We start from the raw sequence: 26,958 nt of genomic DNA, 5'->3' as shown, positions 1-26,958 counted from the left end.
GCCCACAACAATTCTTTATTTCTCTCTTTTAAGACTCATGATCCAGGTTACTTACCTAACCTCGATCTAAAACACAGCGTATTGAGCTGCTGACGACCAATGTTCGTAATTGTGGGCCATTACTCATCTGCTCCATTTCTCAATTCACAGGTATGTTGTAACTTCCTCAGGAAGTGTATGATGTTTACCGAGACTTTACGTTTGGGCCTGGCAACCCTCATAGACACATGTGATGTATCACCTATTTCTCCACCCCCGGTGCTCTTCCTATCTGAGTTTAATTGCAAAGGGCTCGTGCCCACCTCCACCCCGATGTGTGTATGAGGCTCCCTATCTCATACTCCCGCAGTGGAGCCACCCTAAGATATCATCCTTTACATAAATTACTAATGGATCCTATTTTTGTTGGGTCTTTTTAATTGCTTGATAGAAGTATAGGACTAAGTCCTACCTGACTGGTTTTTCCTTTTTCCTTTTTCTCCTCTGTAGTTCATGTTGAGATTCATTCTCTCGGCGAGTGACCTGTGACCAAACCACAGTCCTTTGCTGTTCCACATCGCGAGCCAAAGTAGGCCACGATTCCATGGTAACCCTTTTTCATTAGCATTTCTACTCCCATCATAGTCTGAATGTACTGACTATGTTGCATTACTCATTAAATCTACTGTTATCAATTTATCCAACAGGACTGCCCCACACTCCCCCCACCTTTTCTAGTCCTGATGAAGAGCCCACTTAAGGACTGAACTGAGCCTACTTATAGGGGTCGAAACGTCGACGGTGTCTTCTACTTAACTTCCGGCACTTGCCCTCTACAGTTTAGTACTGACTTGGTGTCCGTTGAAAGTTTTTGTGAAAAATCATTTATTATTTCATGCCTTTATACACTAATTGGCTCATGCATCTGTAATTGTTTTGATTTTGTCGTATTGTTTGTACTTATCACCCACAACTGTGTTCATTCATTTCTCACTAACCCCTCCCCCGAGCACTCCTCTTCACCTCTCCGCTTCTCTGTCGGGGCACATTTTGCAACAATTGTATAAATTTCCTCTGAAGTATCACTTCAAGGTATTGTTAATAAATTACAATACACACTTCTAAAAGTTATGAATGTTTCTTAGTTTTCCTTTTTAAAGTGTTTGACTTATCACTTGTTGGTTTTGTAACACAACTTAATTCCCTTACGGGGACCCCCTTTACATGTCCCAGTTACCGCCCAGGTCCCCGTGACTGCTTGGGTTAAACCCTTCCTCTTGTAATGACCGATGGCGGTGGGGCCACCACTGACTCGGTGACATGGCGGTCCCGCCTCCATTATAATCACCCCCTAAGTTTGGTGTGTATGCAAATCCTTCATTGCTGTTTCCTGGTGAGTTGCACTACTACTGCTGAAAAAAGCCAATGGAGGTACCAATGGGTGCGGTGGACTGGCCTCAAGGATCTTGTGACCTCAGTGACAGTCACTGTCGATCTAGGGTGTGCTTCTTCGTATGCCTGCTCACAAGACTGGAGGTGAACTGCAGTATGGATTGTGGTGGACAGGCCTTCAAGGTTAACTCACACTTGCCACTGTTAGGGTCCACCTGTGGGTGCTAAGACACCAGGGCTTCTAAGGTCTATTGGGCCTTCTAAGGTGCAGCATCAGAATCAGCTCTGTCAGGAGTGCGGTCTGGTGGACTGGTCATGAAGGCTGAAAATGGTGCGCCAGTTCCAAATTCAGCAGCTCTGGCCAGAGTGCCACATCCTCTCCCACACTGAACACCATATTGCCCCACTGAGAGAAATTTGCACTGCCTTCAGCTACAACTCCATTGTGCTGCGACTAAATCCAAATTATGCACTAGACAACAGTAAAATGCTGCCTCACACTCTGGAAAAAGCAAACACTCATAAGGAATGCAAGAAGAAGCAAATGATGTGAAATGTATTCAGGAACAACATGGTTACCTTAACAGTTTTAACTCCTTGGACGCTCATGACGAGCTCAGCTCGTCATGATGTACACCTCCATACACTCATGACGAGCTGAGCTCGTCATGAACAATGGGATTTAAAAAAATTCAGCAATGACGATGAATTTCTTAAGCATTGATGTGGTTAAACTCATTATTCAGAAATCAGTAAGTGATTTTGCCTGAAAAACTCAGGACATGACTGCAGGATTAGGAAGGGACCCGTTTCAATGTCCATTACTTAAATCCTTTCAAAATGTAAGCAGTTTGGTTTAAAAAAGACCACATCCTCGGACACAGAGCCGCAGTACACATTTTATAAGCTAAAATAATTAAAACAGTTGAAAACGATCATATTAAACATTTCCACTCCACTCATCAACCAGGTTTTGCAGTCCCTTTAGGAATTATACACTTACCCACCCTGGAAAACCAATGTTGTTCAAAGAAAGAAGAAAAAAAAAGAAAGTAGCGCTTTCACTGGCAAACTCTGTAAAGTGGCGCTAATGTGTGTGGGTGTAAATACCAATCTGGCCTGTCTGCTGACCACTCTGTGACGCTTTCTTTAGGTATAAAAATTTTTTTTTCTCTCTGTCCGAGGTTTTTCTTTGGAATTATACAACAGTCAGCAAATGAGGGCATTTCCAGCCAAAGTGTTCTGATCATTTTTTGATCCATTTCACAGCGAAACAAATAAAGAAACAAGAGAGGGTACTTAAGAGCTGTCTCTAGAAATCAGAACTGAAGGAGGAGCGAGACAGGGACAGAAAGAGATGGAGGAATAAAGAGAGGGAGGGGGGCGGAGGGAAGCTGCCAGAGGCACATCAGGAGAAGTGGGCACTGCCCTTGCCATCTCAGGGCATGCCCGAAAAGAGACCGTTTTTTTTCCTTCTCTGCCCTTCCCAGACCGCAGAGCCTTCCTGCAGCATAACAAAGGGCAGAGGGCGGGTGGCCTCTTTGCCTCCAGGCAGGTCAAGTGCAGGGCCATTAGGTAGCACTTTCGCGTGCTAATGGCCCTGTGAATAACAGAAGGCAGAGGGGAAAGTCTTTTGTCCCCTCGTCCCCCCCACCCTTGTCCCCCGTGTCCCCCCCACTCCAAAATCTGGGGGGGATATATCCCCCGCGTCCCCCACGCTTCCTACGCCCATGGCCAGCAGCACAGGGTAAATTCCTGTGTATATGTCAAGAAACTGTTCTAGAAAGAATGCCAGGCTGCAGAAGCAGTCCAGCCACATTAGAGGCGCAGCATTCCTGCTGAGATATACATGCAACTACATCAGTGCAAGCAGTGTTTGTGCACAGCAAGATGGCCCCTGTCTCGCGTGACGCAATAAAAAACAACACCATGCATTTTGCATCTTGCAATATGGTGGCCATTTTTAAAGTATAGACTACATATTTTTCTATTTTTGCCACGTCCATTTGCTGTGATTAGTTTTGCCAATATTGGTACATTTTAAAGGTTCTCGGAGTTAACAAGGCCAGTAGCATCATCCTCAAAGCATTGCCATAGTGAGACCTTTTGGTATTCCCAAAGTTTGTTCAACAATGTGAGGGTATCCGGTTTTGCAAATGAAATGGCCCTCATTTCGGCAGATCTTTTCAAACAATGAGATAGACAGTGTAATATAGCATATTTAATTGTGAAAGCCACACAGTAGTCATTTTGAACTCCTCGCCGAATGTGGTGGTTTATTAAAAACAGAAAGTAAGTGCAGGGGTCCAGAGTCTTAGGAGTCAAATGCTGTCATTGCCTAGTTTTGATTTCGCCTCGTGTATCTTTTTTTTGCCATCCTGCATTTGCTGTCTCTTTATCTCGTGCATGTCGGGTATTTCATCCCTGCTTTCTCCCTCTATAACTATTTACCTATGTTTCTACACTTCCATTCTCCATTTCCTGCTTTCTCTTTTTGCAATAGATGAAAAAATAAGTCTAAGGCCCCAATAAATAAGTGCAGGTTCCCACCACCTGCAACCAGTCAGACAAATTAAGTGTGGGTGAGTTGCCTAAGCTCTTAAAATGAAGCAGTCATTTATCCAGAGATCTATCATGGCCTTATCACAATATGCTTTCATATCAAATGGAATATCACGTCACTTTTTAAGGAAAATCGGTTTTAGAATTATCCACCCGTATATTATTAAATCATTCTTTTTTCTTAGTCAGAAATGCTCGTATTTCATTCATGTTTTGTATAAATATTTCTTTTAAAACACTCCTGATACAGAATATACTGAGGCCACTGATAATCTTATCACAAAAAACGTCCATATCAAACCTGAAAATTATACTGTTAACAAATTAATATTGTTGGTTGTTCGTTTTTTAGGCTCCAAGTCACAGAACTGTCTATGGAACACCATCATGGGAGGACTAAACTTGAAAGAGAAACCGAAACCTGTAATGGTCAATGACACCAGAAGTCCAGAAGAAATTTTGGCTGATGAATTGCCGCAAGTGGACAGTCCTGATGCATTAGCGAAAACATCCATCAGGTTTGGTGGCTTTGCACCCATATGTTTATTTGCATAGGCTTCTGCTAAAGCTAGGTTGCCCAGTAAGTTTTACCCGGGGGTAACTTTACTGGAGCCATTTTGTTTGTATTGTGTGAGCTAGAAAAATACTGTGCAGGATTCTTGTATTAAATGAATGTGCCACATTAATGTTTTGGAGACCGGTACAGTTATTAAGAGTCAACAGATCCTATTCAATTAAGTGGTACCAGCCATTCTCGCAAATGTGTAATAAATAGCACATACGCTCTTTATAATGACTGCCAATCATGTTATAAACAGTGAGAATTCTGTCAGCTCAGTGTCTTGTTTGCAGTGAGGATAGATCTTAGAGGTGTCATACATGACGATGTCAAACTTGTCTGCTTGTGGATTGAAGATCTGCCTGTTTCGCACTAATTGATTGCTGATAATCTTTATTCCTCCGACCATTGCTCCTCAGCATCACACTCCTTACAATGAGAGGTAGGTCTACACCCTGAGACTGACCCTGAGACTGATCCTGATTCCTCCTGCTACTAAAGACCACACTTGAGAGACTTATCACTGCATGAGGTTCATCAGCATAAAACCATGCATGTCTTCCTGCAGACCCTAGCACAGGGTACCAGCATCTTTGCAGCCCATGTGGCATACATGCTTGTACATGGAGCAGGGGTAAACCATGAGTAGGATTCTGCTAGGCCAGTCCTAGCTCCCCAATCCACAGAATTGGCTGTGCTGGCGATGTATCCGCATTGGGTGCAGAACGTTTGACAACTATTTTGAACTCAAAATAATCTGACAAGAAAGCCCATTTAAATTCTGCACAGTCTGTCCTGTGTTGATTCTGTTTTTTTTAAAAAAGTATTAAAGGTACTGGAGGATCCACAGAAGCAAAAGCACCAAGACATCCATCCCCACCTCCTGACACAAATTCGTTCAACACATATCTGGTTGTGAAGCAGGACCAAACTCCCCCTCAGGAGTAGGAGGGGGAGGATCAACACCAAATTGTACAGAAATTAATTTTTCATGGTCGTGCTTACGAATATCTCTGTGAGCTACAGACAGTCTTCCAGTCATACCACCAATAATCTAGCCACCACTAATCTGTGAAATTATCAAATAATGAGCATACAAGATAGGGCTTGACATAGGTTGTAAAAAAAAGTGCTGTTGACTGCATCCTTGCAGCTCCAGAAGAAAAACAGAGTTTGTAGTGTGGAGAGGATCAAGAAAAGGAAGAAGTAGAAGATGTAGAGCTCCCTTCACCCAGCATGCAGAGCTTCTTCAGACGATACTGCCACACTGCGCAAGGTTGAACTAAAACATGCAAAATCCACCAATTACTAGCAGCCCTTGAGATGCTGACCTGGAAGGACTTCATGAGTACTTGCTGCCGTCATTGCCTGGTGCAGCTCTCTTTGAGCGTGATGCACTTAAGAATGTCGCTAAAGCATGTATACCAAGAGTTTGACCTGTTGCAGATAGTAAACTTCTGCTACAATTCTTTTTGCAGTTGTGGCCACCCAAACACTTGCAAAGAGTGGAATTTTCCAATTGGAAATGGGTCTATAATGCATACGTCTCAAACCCTCGTCGAGAGGCACAGAACCACATCCAGGTGAGGGTTGGCCATGCAATTCCGGTAAACTCATAGTGATTTGGGTCAGCTTAAGGCCAGACCAGCGACCCTGGTAGTCCCTCCATAGCAAAAAGCAAGCATTGACCACCAGTTTGACAAACTATGGGAATGCTACAGGCGTGAGAGTGCATGACATACATGGTCCTCATGTCCCAGAAGGGCGTACCTCTAACTCACCGAGGGCCCAGGCCCACCTGGGGCTCCTAACACGTGCCTGACCAAAAGCAACATGATTGGGTAGTTAGTCTCTGAGGGAGACTGACAATAACAGAAAAAAGAATTGTCACAGGCTCATTTCATGGAGTAACCCTTGATTAGGGATACATTTGTTTAGGTAGTCCGCCTTGTGACCAGTCTCTGGACACTGACATTAATGATTATCAATGGGATATGGTGTGAAAGACACATGCGAACGCAATGGTCCTTACAGTTTCACCAGTATGGTACTGGTGACGTACAGTTCAATTATTACTTTTCATGTTTGCGTTGTACTACAGTTCTTTGCACCTTAGCATACTAGGTTTATGTGTTTTCCATTCCCGATATCTAGTGGTTGTTTGTGTACTTTTGATTCGTTGACGTCCACATCAGGTGCCAACGATTCCCGCTCGGTAGCGGTCATGTTTTTTGTAATCATTACTTATACTGTCACTTCGCAGTTTTGACATACGGTTTTGAATATTCACACTTACTGTGTTGTCTAGGTTACTTTTCAACTCATTGTGAACGCATTTTTCCTTCTGGCATTTCACAAGGTACTCTTCTGTCTTTTGAGACCTAATGGTTGCCCCCATGTCTGTTTTGTGCTAAGGCATTTGTTGGTTGCATTCATCGTTACAATTTAGCTGGTGGAGTCCATCCTTATACTACCATGGTTGTCTAATTTGTCGCCTCTACTTCTCGTGTAAACATACATGTGAGTAGCTTGTTTGTGTCAATTGTCCTGATTTGCTGGCATCTGCAATGTGGCTCCTGCTTTTGTATACTGTTTGTTTTATATACGGCAGAAAAAGAGTATTTGAATAGTTTTGCACTTCCACGTAGTATTGCATATAGATGTGAACAATATTGTGTAGTCTGATATTTAAAGAGTCTTTATGTGCTCCACACCTATTTCTCTAAAAACTCCTTTTCTGTTGCAGTCTCAAAATAGTAACAATAGGTTTGCAGCACCGCTAAGTCACTGACATTTTGTTGTGATTTTTTTTGATTTGTTTGGTTTCTTTGCTGACACGCTTTTTAACAGTTCTATGTAATGTACAAATTATTCACCTCTGCGTTTATTCACAAACATATCTACTGACAAAGTCATGAGTTAATGATAGGGTGTGCGGCCGATATCTATCTATCTATCTATCTATCTATCTAGCTATCTATCTATCTATCTATCTATCTATCTATCTATCTATCTATCTATCTATCTATCTATCTATCTATCTATCTATCTGTCTGTCTGTCTGTCTGTCTTCTTCCTACCCATCCACCCATGTATCCATCAATCTACCTACCTACCCACCCACCATCTATCTGTTTGTCTGTCTGTCTATCTATCTATCTATCTATCTATCTATCTATCTATCTATCTATCTATCTATCTATCTATCTATCTATCTATCTATCTATCTATCTATCTATCTATCTATATTGAATCAATCATATATGTGCGTGCAATACATCCATTAAACGGGTGATATTCGGGATTAAAGTTATATAAATATTAACTTTATTGTGAAGTGAACATAATTGCTATACACAATGTTATCATTCTTCAGTTGTGTGTAATTCTTTTTAATACTCTAGTTTCTTACAGCATGAGTCTGTGTTTTTGCTGATGTGTTGGCAAGAGAGAGTGCACAATATTGGGGTGCTTGGAGTTGAAAATGAAACTCATGCAAGCGTTATCTGATGTCAAGGGAAAGCCTTCCATGTGCTTATTTCGTGTATTCCTTTAACTTTTCATTTTCAATACAACACTGTCTCAGAATATGAATCTTTCTCACTGATGTGTTGGTAAAAGAGAGTGCAGAATGATGTGGCCTTTCACTTCGCTGAGTGGGTACACTCTCCTGCTGTTAGAGCTAAAAAGAAAACTCATGTGCCAAACTTTGATGACATTACCTGTTTAGAAGGGAACGCCTTCTATGTGCGAATTAAGTATATGCTATTTAAGTATAACTGTTACAAAAGTTGCCATGACAGTTTATATACCTGAGATATGGAAGTTAAGGGCGTTTTTATGTTTACATTGAGTCTAGTATAGCTATCAAGGCAAAAAAGCACACCATTTTTGACATTGACTAATAACGACAAATTCTGTCTATTTCTAGTTCCTATTTTAGGCTAGACTCGGGGATGCATTTAATTCCCAAAGGACTTTGGAAAACAGTTCGATTGCATTTTATTTTATATTCCTCTTTAAGCCAAAAGCCATACTTGGTACAGGTGACTTGTTTTTCATGTCTCAATAGAGAATATTCATACAGTTCAGAATGTTTGCTTGTAGATGTTGTAGTCTGGTTCAACTCATGTTCTTCTTTGTGAAGGTGAAAATACCCATAGGAATCACCAATATGGAGTCTATTTACAAAACCTTGTGAAAACGCATAATGCACTGGATGGTACTGCCACATAGAGTGCTATGGTATGGGGGGAAGTGTCTGTTCTTCCATTAAGGAATGGTTCCTCAAATATCAAGATCAGCTTCTTAAAGCACTTCTGTCATATGTGGCTGGGCTTTTGTATGATAATAATGCATGTTACATGCAAGACAGGTCTGGTTGCCTGTAAAAATAACTGCGTTTAATATCAGAGGATCTATGCAAAAAGAATATGGCCTAGAAAAACAAACTAACTGCACGAATGCCATTGCTAACAAACGCGCTCTATCACCATGCTTTGTTTAGAATCTCCGCGTCTTCTGATACTGTTCATACTAAGAGGACAGAGAAGGATAACCTTCCACTTCTCTGATGCACACATTGCAATTGCAGTTGCACCAGATAATCTCGTAAAGATAAATCTTAGATGGTGTAATGTTGGAGTGCAGTCTAGTAGCTGGGTGTGGGCGGAGCTAGGGGGCTAGAGGAAGAGGAGGAGTGGGCACAGGAAGTGGTTAGTTAGAGTAGGGACAGGGCATGAGTAAGATGTATTAAATAAAGCTCCAGTATACTGCAATCAGAGTCTGTGATTATTTGTAGCAGGATGCTACAACTGGCGACGAGGGTGGGATGAGCCAGCCCACTGCATGTAGAACCAAGAGAAGACACCCTGTCCCAGGCAACGTCCAGAAGAACGCTGCCGAATGTAATAAGCTGCTGCCCGAGCAGAGAAGCCAGCAGTAGGTGACCCTGTCTTCCCCCCGCAGTCGAGAGGGACTCAAGAGGGAGCCGAAACACTGAGCGCTGAAACGCTCCACAACAGAGATCGTCTCACGCCGAAAACGCGAGCCCCCGCTGGATGCGTGGTGCCTGGCATCCGCAAAGAAACAGGAGTCGGGAGCCCACTCCGACCCTGCCCAACACCCCAAAGTGAGTAGAGGGTGCCCGAGTGAGGAGGACGCTGTCCCCGAGAGCCTACTGCCAAGCGCGATTGAACGCGCCAAAACCGGAGCTTGAATACCGGTGAAAGTAAAACCTCACGCCCGATGCGTGAGGTTTGGCATGCTGTCGGCGTAAGAGAGAGCAGGAAATGTGACAGTGAGCTGGGAGCCCACCCCAAGCTCACCTGATGACTGCTGTGGCCTGCTGTGGCCGAAAGAGAGTGCATCCTGGTGTGGACTGCCCCCGCGAAGGTCCACTGCCAAGCGCTGCTGAGCGCGGTAAAAAAATTGTAGCCCGGCATCGGAAAACCTCACGCCGGATGCGTGGGTTTTGGCACGCCACTGCCGAAGGACTCTGCAAAGTAAGGCGGGAGCCCACCCCAACCTCACCTGACTGTGGCCTTGACCAGAGGGAGCCAAATCCGGAGTATGCTGACCCCGGGAGCAATTGCCGGTGAGTCCTGTGTGAAGAATTGGGTCGAATGAAGAGAAAGAAAGTAGTGCCTGCAGATAACCGCGGCGGCCATCTTTGAGTCAGGCAACTTCTGGGACACCTTCCCTGTGCAAACTGCAGGCGGCCATTTTGAGGTCAGGCGAGCTGAGTTTAGCAACAAGCATTGGCGAACATAATAGAAACAAGCATTGGCGAAGACCAAACAAGCATTGGCGAAGACCAAACAAGCATTGGCGAAGACCAAACAAGCGTTGGCAAAGACCAAACAAGCATTGGAGAAGACCAAACAAGCATTGGTGAAGACCAAACAAGCGTTGGCGAAGACCAAACAAGCGTTGGCGAAGACCAAACAAGCGTTGGCGAAGACCAAACAAGCGTTGGCGAAGACCAAACAAGCGTTGGCGAAGACCAAACAAGCAGTGGCGAAGGCCGAACAAGTATTGGCGAAGGCCAAACAAGTCAAGTCAAGTCAAATGATTTATATAGCGCACTACATACCCAGAGGGTCTCAAGGCGCTTGAAGAAGGGTGGGGGAATTACTTGTCGAATATCCAAGTTTTAAGTTGCTTTCTGAATGCATTGGCGAAGAACCAATGAGCATTGATAGGAGCAAATAAACAAACATTGGTATACAGAAATAAACAAGCATTGGTAATGACCAAACAAACACTGGCAAAGACAAGTAAACAGGCATTGGTGCATGCAAATAAACAAGCGTTGGTACGTGCAAGTCAACGAGCCTTGGTATGTACAAATAAACAAGCACTGGTAAATGCAAAGAAGTAAGCGTTGGTAAGGCAAATAAAATAAGCGTGGATAACGGCGCGTGGACAACAATGAACAAGTCTTGGCAACCAAACAGAATAAGCACATGCTAACACGAGAGTGAATCAACTAACAAGCAAGAGCAGCCACAAGAGTGACTTAACAAACAAGCATTGACAAAACAAAGGTCAGCACGGGTGGAAACGCGAACAGTGAGAAACGCAAGCGAATGCGCAGTGGCGAATGTAATGAAGTAACGCATGTCCATAAAATAAAAGAAGCGACAAGCAAACATAAACAAAGACAACGCATAAATAATTACAACGGAACCAGCAACGAGCACAAGCCAATGCAAGTGTGGAGTAGCCGATGAACACACACAACAAGCAAGTGAAATCCAACATTGTCACTAACCATGGATAAATTCAAGGGTGCAATGTTGACCAAACACGAGTGCACTGAAGGAAAAACTGACAATCAAGCTCAAACTAAAACACAAGCAGAAGCAACTGAAACCAGAAGAAAAGTGTACAGCACAATGCCCCGCGTCTACGACAGATCAGAACCTTCTTCTCTCATGGCGGGAGGAGACGTAGCTCAATGTTTCAATCCACACCTTTAAGTATCGCCCCCAGCGGCGCGGATTGACGATTGGATCCAGGGCCTCAAACGGCACTGGTGGCTGGAAGCATTGGACAATTTCTTGAAAGCCAACGGTGAGCAAAGAGAAAGAAAATGTCTGGTGCTACTCCTCCATCTGGTGGGTCCCGGGGGCCGATGCCCAATTAGAACATTTTCCAAAGAAGAAGCGGACATCTATGATAGACTCCAAGAGGAGCTCTGTGCCCATCTCAATGCACAGGCAGAGGTGGATCATAATCGCATGGTCTTCAACACAGCACGGCAGGAACCAGGCGAACCATTGCCGCATTTCATCACTCGGTTGCAAAGTCTGGTACAAGGCTGCCATTTCAACACGTTTACAAATGAGGATGCTGTTCGGCTCCGAATAATTGAAGGCTGTGAAAACCCCGAAACAAAGCACAAAATACTGAAAGGGCATTGGTCGCTAAAGGAAATTATCAAGAAAGCCGAAATTGGAATGCAAGTCCAAGCAAGAGACAAATTGATGGATGTGCATCTGAGTACAAAACTTCGAGATACCTGGGAAGAGAGAACCCAGAAATCCAACAAACACAAAAGGAGAGAGAGAGAAGGCAGACCAGCGAAAAGACAACGGGGGAGACACTGTGACAAGGAAAGTGACAAGGAGTACTCAGAGTCAGATTACTCAACGTCCGACCACTCAGAATCAACCAAAGATTACTCAGAGTCAACCATCCAAATAACAACTCCCAGGAGTCATTCAAAGTATGACACACGCTACTCTGACGAGGAGGGACCGTCCAGTGGGACAGATTGCACTCCTGGACAAGATGGCATTCTGCACAACAAGTGGGAGAGAAAGACAAACCATAGAAGAAGGGGCCGCAATGGTCAACACCGAAAATCGACGCCGGAACATCAATCGCCAAGGAGTGAAGATGAGTCAGAGGAAACAGCTGGCAGGAGAACACACCACCAACAGATCAGAGATATTAGAGCGCCAAACAATCGGGAAGGAGAACCAGATCGCACAAGACGGACTGGTCCCTCACAACAACAACAAGCAAGAAAAGATCCATGCATCCATGGGCCCCGCGACAACGAAGAAACAGAGCAGAGATGGTTAACCTCAGGCGAGAAGGACGAAGAGGCAAAAGCTTGGGATCAAGCACAAGGAACAAGCACGGAATCATCAAACAACCTCCCAAATGAGACAACATTGAAGATGTTCCAACAAAGACACATGGAGAAGCATTGCAAAGACAATTCCGAGGTGAAAAGCAGCTCGTCACAGACTACCCGGTTCCGAAGACCACCTGGTAAGACATTTTTAAAGGAACACTCACAGAGGGAACTGATGGAGAACCCCTCTGATTCAGAAAGCACGTCGGTCCGATCCTTTGAGTCGGCAGAGTCGTGGTCCCGACAACGGCCACGCGCAACATTCTCAAAGGAACATTCTCAGAGGGAAGTGACAGAGAACCCCTCTGATTCAGATAGCATTTCGGTCCGATCCTTTGAGTCGACGGAGTCGTGGTCCCGACAACGGCCATGGCGCCAAGCACCCGAACACATCAGAGAACCAAGGGACACTCTTCCCGTCAAGAGCGACACGTCTCACACCAACGTCAATGCACACTCGATCACTCCACCAGACAACCTGTCATATCGATCACAAGTGCATCGCGACACAAATACTACACCGTCACCCCGGATAGGGGCAGCAAGGTTGACTCGAAGGTCCTGGTCCTGGTCCTATAAAATGGAAACGGACATCGTGGCCATTAGCACCCAAATAAAAACGGACCAACCAGTCGATCTGCAAAGGAAGCCGGACGTGTCAGGAGAGCCAAGTCCTCATCGGATGAGAACGAAACACACAAATGCCCAGCCGGTTCCAGGGTTTGCCTGTTCTAGGCGCGAGCAGGAGTGGGAGAGACAACCCGAGACATCAAATCAATCTTCAAGCCATACCAAGATGATCTCCACAGTTCATATCCCACCGGCTGGCATCCCAGACTCGAAACAGGAAGACAGTGTTGTTCTTGACCTGACAAGGCAAACGGAAAGAAAAATACATGCAGACACTCGGAAGGGAACTAGAATAACATCTCCTTGGAAAAGAGGCCGAGCGTCACGTGAGCAAGAGTCACAAAGGAGGACAGATTGCCAAGATCAAACTGAGCTCTCCATAGGCACCTCAGACACTGAAGGTGAGTGGATCACTCAGAAGTTGAGAAACAAACGTCATGAATCTGAACATATGCACATCACACGAGAAGTCGCGCAAGTGCAAAGATGTACTCTCGTAATAAAAGATTCTCTCATCGAGGATGCAGAAGGCCACACAACGCAAACTGAGATACGTCCATATATCTCAAGCGAACAGCCCGCGGACTTGTATGGCTGACCTAGAAACTCTAAATACGTTAGACGTTAAGTTCATTTCGTTAACAAGGGGGGAGATGTAATGTTGGAGTGCAGTCTAGTAGCTGGGTGTGGGCGGAGCTAGGGGGCTAGAGGAAGAGGAGGAGTGGGCACAGGAAGTGGTTAGTTAGAGTAGGGACAGGGCATGAGTAAGATGTATTAAATAAAGCTCCAGTATACTGCAATCAGAGTCTGTGATTATTTGTAGCAGGATGCTACAGATGGAAGAAGGAAAACGTAGCATTAATTATGGCATACCTCTGCATCAGAACATTCTTCAAAGAGAGGTGCTGAATGACCACGTTCTGACACCTGACCACAACACAGCATAAGATATGCGGGCAGCTATGCATCACTTGGCCTCATTTAGGGTTTGTGAACATATACAGCCATATAGCTATATAGCTGAAGACATTATGGGTTCTCTGGGTAGGGAATAAATTAAAAGGTTAAGGATGTGCGATTAAATATAATTTGGGTCCAACTAACATTCACCCTAATTTGCATGTTATCTGCTGAGTTATTTATTATAATTATGATTGATCTGGTACACATGATTTGTAGACAAACACTGCAAAATAAATAATCACACAATAGTAAATTAACAACCATTGTGAGTGCACACTGATTTGGGGTACAAGGGAAGGACTCCAACTCATCATCCACTGCAGATTAGGGATTCTCTGACAGGCTTGTCTGACTCTTAACACTACGCGTCTGATAGAGCATAACTCAGTAGGGTAGGAGTGAGAGGCACCTGACAGTTCTTTCCGTTTCTCTGAAAATGTGCGATGGCAATAATATTAGGGTGAACACGACAACTGTAGCACTACAAAACCAGTACCACCTCAACACGGGCATTATCTAATTGGCATCTGCCATGCCTAATGAAAATTGGTGACAAAATCCTGCACACCACCACCAAAGATTCTGGGACCAATGGAGTCAGCCCTGCAATCTCCAAAATAAAACTGGCCAATGGATGGACTTCTTTTAGGCTGTGTAGCTGATGGACTATTACAAGGTCCGTAAGGACTACATGGGTTTGGATCCAACCAGTGGTTGCTCTTGCATTACACTTTCAGATGTACTCATATATTGTGGTTAAAGAATGACAAAGGCTGTTTGTGTCAGAATTATTAATTGTGCTAAGTAGGGAGAGAAGATTGTACCTGAAGATAATGCCCAAGTTGCCACGTGTATAAAATACTATTTACTGGTGAAAAGGCTATGGTTAGCCTGATGTGCAGGTCTTGATTGAATTTATAGAGTCAGCACTCTGCAATGAGGAAATGTAGGATATGTGCCAGTTCAGACTCTATTATTCAATGTGATTATTACACTTATAAATTCAACTGCAAAACCATTTTGCACCTATTTACTTAATGTAATATAGAAACATATTAAGGTTCCTTTTTGTTGCAAAGAATATCTTGAGTGATTTGCCTTGGTCTGTTATACCGGTTATGTTCACCTAACAATTACAACACATCGCCCTTCGTAGAAACTGAAATGATTTCACCAGTGTCATGCCCATTGTGTCTTTATTTATGAATGGCTGATTATCACACTAATGTACCAACTCTTGTTTACTTCTTGTGCAGATGAATGGGCTCTAAGAGCTGTGTCAAGGTTGTCTTTGTATCTCCTTTGTTTCATGTGAGCCATCTGTAATCACCTATGTTCTACCATTTAGGCGAGGATGCAACTATTTATAGTGGCTGGTTATTAGGCTTCAGCATATAATGCAGATTGCTGGTTATTGCTTGGATCAGCAAATAGGAGAAACATGTCTACTATCCCACACTTGAAGAAATGCTTGTGACCAGAAATGATTTGTTGGTAGATTGCCTTTGCAGCAACATAAGTGTTGTGAGAAGAAAAGTGCATATTTTTGAGTGGTCCTGACCGATGCATTTTGTTTTCACCCGATGTACTGAAATTTTTACTCTGTGCACAGGAAGGCTATTAAAGAGCAACCAGGGCATGTTCTCCAAACTCTAAAGCATTGTAACAAATAGTTACATTTCAATTGGAATGTCTGACCATTTAGTAAGGCTGCAATAAAATAGTGCACAAAATACAGTAGTGGAATGATAGTTAGATGCTACATGTGGACTGCTGTCTGCTTTTATGTCACCCACACGTGACTTTAAAAAGATAGAGCCATTGAAGGCCTGAGTGATGGTAGCCGGAAGTGCACCCAGTACACAACCAGCACATGCTGAAAGAAACTGTTTACGACATCAACTAAGTCACCCATAAGTGGTGAATTGGAGGTCTTGGTGAACAAAGTTGAAGAGGAGACATGCCAAATATTGCGATTGGCATGTTTGCGCTGTGACAGGATTAAAGATATGAATTCATTGGACATGCTGTGGTAGCTTTTTCTTTAAGATAAAATCCTACTGGTGAATACAAGTCATACATTTCATAAGGTAGCATAGGAAATAGCTAAATAAATCAACTAGACACAATCGTAATATTTATCAAAATTATTAATATAATTAAAATATTATTTTATAAAGACCTGTTTTTATCTAGCTGAAAGCTACACTGGTAATACATTCAGTTCCTTCTTCAGTTGGCAGCAAGCATCCTGTTGGAATTCAGAAAGTAATTAATCACATGCCATCCAACCCAAACGATCTTGGAATATACAAGAGGGGAGTGTACAGGAACAGCAAGTGGGCATTTGCTACAGACTGGGCCAGTTAGCTGGCATATTTATGTGAGAGATCTTTATTATCAGGAAGGTCTTTGGTGATAGCCTATTTCTCGTTAAACTGCCTCTACTAATAACATGTGGGTACCAGCCCTTAAAACAAGCCAAGGCTGGTTTCTACAACTGTTCTTTCACTTTTATTGAACAAGCCCTTGCTGGGAGTTCCGAGTTCCACACACTGATTCTGGAGTCCTGACACTTTAAATGACTACCAGAGCAGGGATTTTTGTGGTTGTTTCCAGTAAGGGCAATAGAAACTTCTATAAAAGAATATTCATCTGACTTTAGGCTATTTTTGTGATTGGGTTAGGAGTGAATAATCACTATGAGAAAGTTTTCCCACCACCAACATCCCCCACCATGAACACTCCTAATACAAGTTGACTTGGGAAGACCCAAAGAGGAAAATCATTTTACTATTTCTGCCTAGAAGAGGAAAGAGGTCTGAACCTGTCCTCCCTTTGTACTCAAGGAGTAGAAGGGCTTCTTTAGGGTAAGATCAGCTGGCCTCCTGGGGTCCCAAGACATGAAGGGAAAGAAGGGAATGTTATATGAGCAGAACCTTAGACCAGCTGGTACTGGGAAATGTACTGGAGCCCAGGCTGAAAAGAGTGGTTGAGCTTGTCTCCCACTATTGTACCTGCTGTGGTTGCTGCCTGTTAGGATTGAAAACTTGGGCAGTGACCAGGAGAAAGAAGCTCAGCATTCAAGAACATTTTGACCTATCGAGGAGAAGGAGAAGGTCCTAAGATCACACAAGAAATGTACAAGCTTGGCTTGCATGATTTCCTTGTTGGTCCTACTCAGAACTTTTTACTGTAGTGAAAGAAGTTGTAGTGGACCTTGAAGTTATAGTATCCAACCTCATGGAGTCGTTCCTGACTGGTGACTCTTATCGTCGTCCCATTGGAGGATTTAAAGATCCAGAATTGTTTCTAAATTATTTCTAAGTTTGATGGTAAAATATGAAAGCTGTAAATGCCAGCAAAGTCCTCTCAGTGTCAGAACGCTTTCTGTGGCTATGTTTTGCAAATTTGTCCCACTAATCTTTTGATACATAAACTGAAGGCCTCTATATAACCTATCATTCAGTTAACATAACTTCAACTGATGCTTCCCAGGAATCGAGTCTCACCTTGTCCCACAGGGCTATCTGGAATTCCACGTCTCCTACTTCAGAAGGTAACATTTTTGAACTGGGTGTACCAGTGGATGGCTTCTGACCAATATTTGATTATTGATTGCAGTTGGCCTGAAAATGTCTATTGGAATCCATTGCCTGCTCCCGATGACTTATATTGGTACTTGATGTTTTCTTGACATTTTTAAAATTTTAAATTGGCCTTATTCTAATCTTGACCATTTTTTTAAACTTTATTTTTCCTTTTCAAGTTTAACAACATTTCAGTAGCCCACTACCCTTCATCATATGCTTGCATTCAGCATTCAACAATAGTTCTATCTTTTGTGACAATACTTTGTGACTGCAAGACTTAAGAAACGCAAGCTACCACATCCTAACGTAATACACATGAGCTGATTTGCAACCTAAAGCCTCCAAGGGACTCCCGCCCCGCACATCAGGTATATATTTCACATTTGATGTTTTTAGTACTCTGCAACAGCCCCAATCTTGACCATTTTGGTGTCTTTTTGTTTATAGGTTTTTTGAAAACTGGCTTGAGAATTGTATTTATAGGTTTTTTTACTTTAATTTTATTTTGGCACTGCTTAAATGCTTAAGCCTTATTTCCCTAGGGAAAATCCTGCTGTTCTGTGTCATTGCTACTAAGAGCTAAGCCAAGATTTTCTCAATACAAATGTGTTTTAAATAACAAAACACTAGAGCAATACTCAGCTGGCCTCGAACTAACATTCGAGTATATCACACTGCGCTTTCTCTGCTTTTTTAAATCTGTGTATTCATTCCGAATCACTTCAACTGTGGTGTTTGTTTTTCTGATTAGCTACTTTGCAGAAGAGTCTAAATATTATGTGCACAGATGTGCAAGCTTTATTCCTGATTCAGACTATAAAATAGGTGTTTCGAGAAACACTCGAGGACATTTGCTAAAACTTTGCACCAGTTTGTATCACAAAAGTGACACAAACCCTGCACAAAATGTTATGTTAGGATTTACTTTGCTATGCAAATCCTGATTCGTGTTGGAAAGCACGCTGACATAGCATAAAGTAGAACTATGCGCTACCTTTTATCAATTTGCATGCAGGCAGTATGCAATGGATGGTAGATGGGCATTTCCATGCAGCCACCAGTGGGTTTTGACACAAATCCCTATCAACTGAAAAAGTTAGCAGGGATTTGTGTCTGAAAAATGATACCTCTTCAAGGCAGGCATAACATGTAACAACATTTTCTTTTCTCATAACCTTTCAATGTTTGCATGTGGGCTGTAATGTACAGCACACCTACAACTTTTTAACTAATCCAAAACATAGGTTGTTCTTTTGGGAGGGTGTAGTACAAAACCTCTGCTTAACATCATGCAAACTCCCTTGCACTTCAGTACAAGAGTGTGTACGTTGGCACAAGGTAGCCAATTGTGCACTAGCGCTAAGGTTAAGAGCAATGCGCTGCTCAGCTCTCTTCCTTTGATAAATGGCAGCGCATCAACTTTGGTTGCTGTTCTGTGTCACGTCACTTTTTAGTAAACTTCCCCCACTGTCTATGATACAGGCAGTGATTCCTTAATGCTTATGTTTCTTGTATGCATGATACCTCAACGTTTTATTAGAGTGTTAAACTGCACAGTTTTGTTTTCTTTTAAAAGGCAACATGCAGTATTGCTGAGACGATAGCATTTATTTAGCGAGCTCATACATGTTTTTGATAACTTTCTGGACCGCATAATTATTCATATAATTTTGTCTTTAGTTTTAGAAAGCTAGCAACGATTTATATAGTACTAAGAAACTAGTCCCCTTTAACGATAGTATGCTGTTTAAAAAACGTTTCTACTCTACTTGACAGAATATTCTCTGAAATGTATCTGATTTCGCTTATTTGCTTTTTGAATTTAATAGAATTTTTCCCTTGAAATTGCCGCTTTTTCTTCTACATTTCTTTCTATTGACTCTGGGTAAATAATCAGTTGAGATAGTCTCATAAATCACCATGATTATTTCGGTAAATTTAGGGCCTTATTACGACAGCGGGGGTGGAAATGCCACCCGCTATCACGTTGGTCAGGAGACCAACCGACAAGTAGGTGGCGGTCCGACCGCCCATTTATGATGCGACCGTCAGGCTGGCAGTCGGAAAAGTGCTGTTTAACATGGCGGATTATGCTTCGGCTCTGGAAAAGGGCTGCAGCACAAGCCAAAGTGCAAAAGAGCACTTTGAACACATCTATGCACCGTGTGCCATGCACCATGTGGTGCATGGCAAATGGTACATGGCTGTGCGTGGGGGCACTACATGTTCCCGCTGGGCCCCTTTGCAGTGGCCCACGAAGGACTGGGACCCTATGTAGGGCCCCCAAAGTCTCTTTCTGACATCCTTTTCATGGTGTTGGAACCATCTTAAAAATGCTGTTAGAAAGAGACATTGTAATCCCAATGGCGGTGCCTGCCTCTGCACCACCGTCATTAGGGAATGCGATTCTGACCGCCCCCGTAGGATCTGACCGCCTGCACCATAATGCGGTGGTTGGACCAAAGGGCTGACAGTCGGGCAGACCCCCACCACCACCTGTCTGCGGCAGTCCGCCCTACATCTTAATTAGGCCCTTAGTCAATGTCATACTCTTGTTACCTACTTATACTACCTCCTCAGTAGCTGTCTGATGACATAAACGTACTGGTTTGTTCCTCAGCATTCAGTGCTTCCTACAAACACAGAGCATGTGGAACTGGAATTTACTGTGATTAACAATAAGCATTCTCAAGCATAATCTTTATTTACTGCATTCTTTTTTCCTATTTCAGATGTAGGGCCAGATTTATGAAAAAGTAGCTACACTGCACCCCTGGATTTACATCTATGTGTGGGTGTATATTTATTACTTGTTGCTATTCGCCTTTATTCCCAGTGGTGCTCAGGCAAAGCTGTACCAGGCGCCGGTTTCCAGGCCTACTAGTGGGAATGTCAGTTGACTCTCCCAGCAGGCTCCTAGTCCTTACATGGGGGGTTCTCCATAGTGGAGAAGTCCACTCAATGTTGAATGGAGCCTCGGTGGAAAATGCACACATGTATGTTCATAGTTGAAATAAAGTTATGGTCCCAAACCAAAACCTCAAAGCCAGGAAATTCACCTGTTATGGTGCCCATGTATGTCAATTCTTTAGTTGGACACAACCTTTGAGACTCCTTTGAAGTTTCGAAAACCACAATATTCGGTTTTAAAACTATGTTTATCTTTCTTTACTTTGTATTTACTCTGGATGCAAAAAGCTTAACTGATTATTTAATTAGAATCTAGCAACTGTATTGTAATTTGTTAGACTCCGGAGATCTTCAATGAGTTTCATAACCCATTGTGATGATGAATAATTAATAAATGTGATTGTTGTAAAAGTTCACAAGAAATAGAAGTATGCTTTAGCCTTATGATCAAAGTAGGACTTTAGAATGATTTTAGTTGGTGTGTTATTTTGGGTATGAAGTAGTCAATCTATAATTTTATTTTGAATTAACATATACTTAATTCACATATTTCCCATTGTTCCATCACATACATTTCATTATCACAGGTGCTTTTTGTGCCTATTTTGTGCATACCAATTCCATCTTTCTTCTTCACGTGATGCTCTGATGAATCCAGTACTAATGTAAATCTTTCCCTGAATTTGGAACTTCATAGTTTTTAAATGGCATTCCAGCTGTTTCCTTAAAAATGTGAATTTGGACATTGCATCCCAGATGACCACCCGGCTCCCTAAAAATGTGTGAGTACGCTTAGCAACCTCAGAGGGGGGATGGTACGTGCATGGATACGCATGTTAATTTATGCTGGTAAACCAGATTGTTTCTCTACAAAGGGCACTGCATTCTCATAAATCCTGAAATCCAATGAAGACACTGGAGAAAAATAAACAATGTGGAGAACATTAAACGATGTGGAGAACATCTTTCAGATGCCCCCACTTCTCATTTACACAAGCCCGAAGGCTGAGAACTAATCCCCTATAGAGAAGTTCAAAGAGCAGAGGGCTTTTGCATAAACCCAACAGATTACATAGTCTACAGAGCAGAACTGTGCAGCAGGACTCCTGCTACAGATCCCTCCTACCGTGTTTGAACCCAGAAACTCGATAGCCCAGACAGGAGGCTGCCATAATTTACTTTGCTGGTGATATGGTAACAATACGCATCAAAACAGGTCAGGTTTGGTTTTCTATGGGGGAGCTAGTTTTTTAACCACAGCTGTTAGACTAAGGAGAAAAGGAAAATTAGTATCCCTGTTAGATTTTGCTTGACATTTTAATTTTTATGTTCTCATCATGTGCAATTTGATGAATTAGATTCTGTATTCAATATTCTGTGATGTATTTGACACTGTAACATCAAGGGAATACTTTTTATTGTGTACTTATATATTTTTAGTATGCTTTTATGGTTTTAATTAACCGAATAAAGTGAATTTGACTGACTGACTGACTGACTATGGGGGTGTCCTCATTTTCATAGAAAAGCACTAATGAATGAATACAGTTCAGATTAAGCCACCGAGGCTCCCAACTAAATTAATGAACCAAAAGGTAAATCTCAAGTCAAACTAGAACAGTATCGGTGGCGTTTCAACATTCTAGGTGGCTTCTGAGGGCATCATCAGGAAAAAGAGCGTGTAAAATAAAAAGAAACAGAAAGAGATATTTAAAAGAAATAGCAGCACTACTGAAGTGTCACAATATATTTAAGCTAACTAAGCTGTAATACATTATTTTCAGTTCTTGGGAATTTTCAACAAATTGCTAGTGAGTGAAAATGAGTGACTCGTGGGTCATTCAAACAATGTGACAGAGGTAATGATCAGGCACTTTGTGAAAAAAAAATCTTTCATAGCATAGAATATCTCTTGAAATCTGGGATTTTCAGAGCAGCATTTTCCATTTCATTGTTCCTGTTCTTAGTACCTTGATTAATTAAACTCCAGGAGGGCCTGATGTCTTGATATTTCTCATAATTAAGGTTCCCTGTTTTCAGTTTTTACGGATTTATACAGATAAATACAGACAGAAAACAATGTGTTTTCTGGCAGCATTTAATTTTTAAAAGTGGATAAATACAGAAAATTGTGATTCTTTTACTCTCTGTGCTGTCTGTCATGAATTATAGGCATGCATGCATATAGCCAGTGTCTAACCCAGGGTGGTGTGGAGTGCAAAAAAACGATGGATTTAGGCCCAGATCCTTGTACTGGGGTGAATGTATGACATTGTTCTACATTCTGTCCATCAACTGTGTTTTTTGCAATTTTCACCCTGAGTGTGCTGGGTATACTCAGACGTGAGTCCCAGGCGTCCACACCACTGGAGTCAAGCTATCCAGGCTGAATGAAGGCTGATAGCCAGAAACCGGTCCTTGGATGCTTGATTCTGGTCTGGGAAAGACATGGCTTGGTAGTTCGGACTGGACTGTTCCCATGGGGCACAGGGTCAGAGCTGATTTGCATATAGCCAGTGTCTAACCCAGGGTGGTGTGGAATGCAAAAAAACGATGGATTTAGGCCCGAATCCTTGTACTGGGGTGAATGTATGACATTGTTCTACATTCTATCCATCAACTGTGTTTTTTGCAATTTTCACCCTGAGTGTGCTGGGTATACTCAGACGTGAGTCCCAGGCTCTCCACACCACTGGAGTCAAGCTATCCAGGCTGAATGAAGGCTGATAGCCAGAAACCGGTCCTTGGATGCTTGATTCCGGTCTGGGAAAGACATGGCTTGGTAGTTCGGACTGGACTGTTCCCATGGGGCACAGGGTCAGAGCTGATTTGCATATAGCCAGTGTCTAACCCAGCAGTGGCGTAACGAAACTTGAGGGGGCCCCCCTGCAAAGCACATGGAGGCCCTCCCCCCCCGCGGTGCGGCCCACCATGCCTCCCTGGCGGCGCGGCCCACCATGTACCACTTTGCCCTACCACCCAGAAATGTAGCATATTTTGCTTTGAAACCTCCAACATTTAAATGAAATGCCTCCTTGCTGTCAGCACCACCCCTGCTGCTTGGCATCCTATTCCTCAGCGCCCTTTGCCCAAGCCTTCCAACTTGGCCAAATATGCCAACCTTACAGAGTCGGCTGTCCTATTTTTACACCTTGTTGCTGTGTTATGTGACTGCACCCCTTCCTCTCTTGCGGGGTTCCTATGAGTAATAGAAGGCTGGTCCCTCACGCTCTGCGATTAGTGCTCAGTAGCCTGATGTCATTTACATTGCAGTTCCAGGCCCTAGAAATGCACGCCAAAGTAGCTGAAGATTCAATTAGTGCGTGGCTCGCATCTCTCCCAGGATACACACTCCTGGCACCTGCAGCTGACCCCTGATAATTCTTTATTTCCCTTATTTTAACATATCACTTGTAGTCAGCTTTTTCAGTAAATAGGCATGCATTAATTGGCCAGATATCCATATTGCGGGAAGGGCAATGACCAGAGTGCTTTTGACTCATGAACATGGCTTTCTACCAGCGCATTAACATTTTTCGGTGAACCAGCTAGGTTTAAGTGTAGGTCATTGTCTTTCTGTACTTTTGGCTCCCGGTTATATGCATTTTTGGACTTGTCTAAAGGGACCATTGTTTAGAAAATATTTATGAATGAATGAGGTGGTTGTATATCACATCACGGTGTATCTACCTCCTCACTGCTTTAAATGAAAAGGCAGTGCCAGGCTCTGTGGACAAAAGTTGCTTACCACGGTACGACATGTGGCTAGGAGGTCGTCTTTTTGGTGAAAGCTTGGAGCACTATGATGTAAGTTATTGGGGTGATTTACTTTTAAGAGTCTGACAGCAGTGCAGGGATTTCCATATATTAAAGGGATGTTTGAATTTAGCTTAGTCATGGCATTATATACTCCTCAGAGACTTATAATATATATCCTCATAATGTATGACACGTACTTTATCCCATTTCTGCTAATTATAATTATAATAATAACATTTTAAGCCTCTTATGAGTGACACAGGGCATCTTCACGCAGGCACCTTCTGCATCACAAAATGTCAGCACATACAATATCACACCCTTGGACCCCCAAAATTGCCAAAGTCAAACTCTCCTTCCCCCATTGATGCCTTCATGTGAGCCACTGAGCCATCTCCTGAGATCGGTGACCCACCCTTCACCCCCTGCAGTATACATCTCTTCTGGATTTCCATCCACACCCCACACCTTCGTCTTGGTACGCCTGTCTTCCTATTGTTTCCTGTCTCCTCCCCTGCAAGCTCCTCGTGCTTCGTTTGAATCACTGCCTCTAAGCGTCCTATCCCTCCCTTGGCTGCCTTGCCTCCTGCCTCTACATCCTTTCCTTCCCCTCCTGTCTCCACAGCTCTATTGTTTCCTGTTTTTCCTCTCTTTCTGTGACATTTAGTGTTGACTAACATGTCAGAATGACAACCGGTATGCTCGCAACCTGCCTGACTCTCTGTCTCTCGTCACCATAATGCACTCGCAGCTGACATTGTTCAACCTACACCTATGCTCGTTGTTGATCTTGTATTCTCAATACTGTACCAGTTTTTGCACTTAATTTGTAATGGCTCTATCCCTTTAGGCTACTTGCCTTCAATGCTCTCATTACCCAGCCTGCTGCATAGATGCAGACACCCACTGCCACTAAAGATCTCTATGCTGATTATACAGCGCTCTGAAAAGGGCTTGGGTGGACTTTGCGCTATAAAAATCCTTAAATATATACGCAAACAAAGAAATACATATATATACATACATAAATACTTCAGAAATCGACGTAGAAATCCATCATGCTCTGGGTTTCTGACAAGGTAGTAATTAAAACTCTGGCTCGCGTGTTTATTGTGGTGAATCTCCGACTAAAAGTGGTATTTACATGTATGTTTATGGTCTTTTTGAAAACGGAGTGATGCGTGTCGTCGTTTAATCTCGCAACGACCAATAATCAGCTATTACCGGATATTTTGGAAAGCATGGCTTACTTATGCTTTTGGGAGCATCCTTTGTGTTTTAATCCATGGTAACATTCGTACAATATGTAGAATTCGAATTTTAAAGACATGTTTAAGTGACAATATCTACTTCTCAGATAACGCACATTACACCTCCTAGTTCCCCTGTGAGGTTAAAATGCCACTCATCGCGTGCGCATAATGTTTGCAGGCGCGGTTGCCATGGCAACACCAACAACATGCTCAAAGTCCTCCAGAAGTCTCGTTCCAGGTCTCGAGCTCCAAGTGGTATTATTTATCTGGGAGGGGGCCGCAGACCAGGGTTCCTCTCTAAGGAAGGACCCCCCACAAAACCACTGCATTGGGGGCAGTTCGGGGGGCACGGGCGGTGTTTATAAATAGGAGTTAGAGTCCATCCATTCAATGCACTCTGCCCCCTGCCTAACTAAAGACCCACACTGAGGACCAACAACAGGCCGTGCCCTGCTCGCGCGCTCACTCAGCATTCGCCAACGTGGCGCCGCTCGTGTTACCTCACATGCTCGCGGACATTCCGACAGGCTTGGTTCGGAAACTGCTGGTGCATGTGAGCAAAATGATATATTAGGGCACGTATTCGTTCCTCAGATACACAGGTCTGCATGTAAAGCAACATTGGTATGAGTTTAAAGCAGTGCTCTTGTAGTTGTCCTCCTGCCCCCATGTGACAATATGTTTTCACAATTCTCCCCCCTCCCTAGGCCTGCTCCCCTCTTGAGAACCTCGTATTTAAAGGAACAGACGTACAGTGTGCGTGCAATGAAGGAAATGTTTCTGGGACAGAACGGGATGGGTGTATGATTTCACTCTCTCAAGAAAGAACGTCCGGGTACACAGTGCTGCGGGTTGAGCGCTCAGGCAAGTAGTGTGCGATGTTCTAAGGAAATGTACTGGGTCTTTGTCACACATCTCTGCAGTGAGGTAATAAAGGGAATGGCCCCCGTCCCCCCCACCTCATATCCCCTTCTCTCCACCTGCCTCCTCCCTCCATGTCACTCGGTAATGATTTTTGGAATGAGTTACATCTGCACAAACACTGCCAACGCCTGTCCCCACCTCCATGCCTCTCCCCCTCTCTCAATAAGGCCCCTGACAGCGCCTACACACAGATAGCCTCTCCCTCCTGTCGAGGCGCCGTGCTGGCCTCCCAAGGAGAGGGCAGCCTCGCCCATGGCTATCACCCTGCTGGAATCCGCTGACAGA

At 43.3% G+C, this 26,958-nt stretch overlaps 1 protein-coding gene across 3 annotated transcripts in view; it reads left to right on the top strand.

The window, feature by feature from the left end:
* Positions 1–26,958, top strand: part of PDE1C (phosphodiesterase 1C) — a 1,706,308-nt gene that overhangs the window by 324,895 nt on the left and 1,354,455 nt on the right. For all 3 annotated transcript variants that reach the window (XM_086964785.1, XM_086964792.1, XM_086964788.1), the window contains exon 3: positions 4,286–4,451. In XM_086964785.1, coding sequence (XP_086820911.1) covers positions 4,286–4,451 — 166 coding nt within the window. The remainder of the gene's footprint in view (positions 1–4,285; positions 4,452–26,958) is intronic.

This window comes from Lissotriton vulgaris, chromosome 4_1 (assembly GCF_964263255.1).
Source record: "Lissotriton vulgaris chromosome 4_1, aLisVul1.2, whole genome shotgun sequence".
Classification (NCBI taxonomy): Eukaryota; Metazoa; Chordata; class Amphibia; order Caudata; family Salamandridae; genus Lissotriton; species Lissotriton vulgaris.
This window is presented reverse-complemented; position numbering and strand designations above follow the sequence as displayed.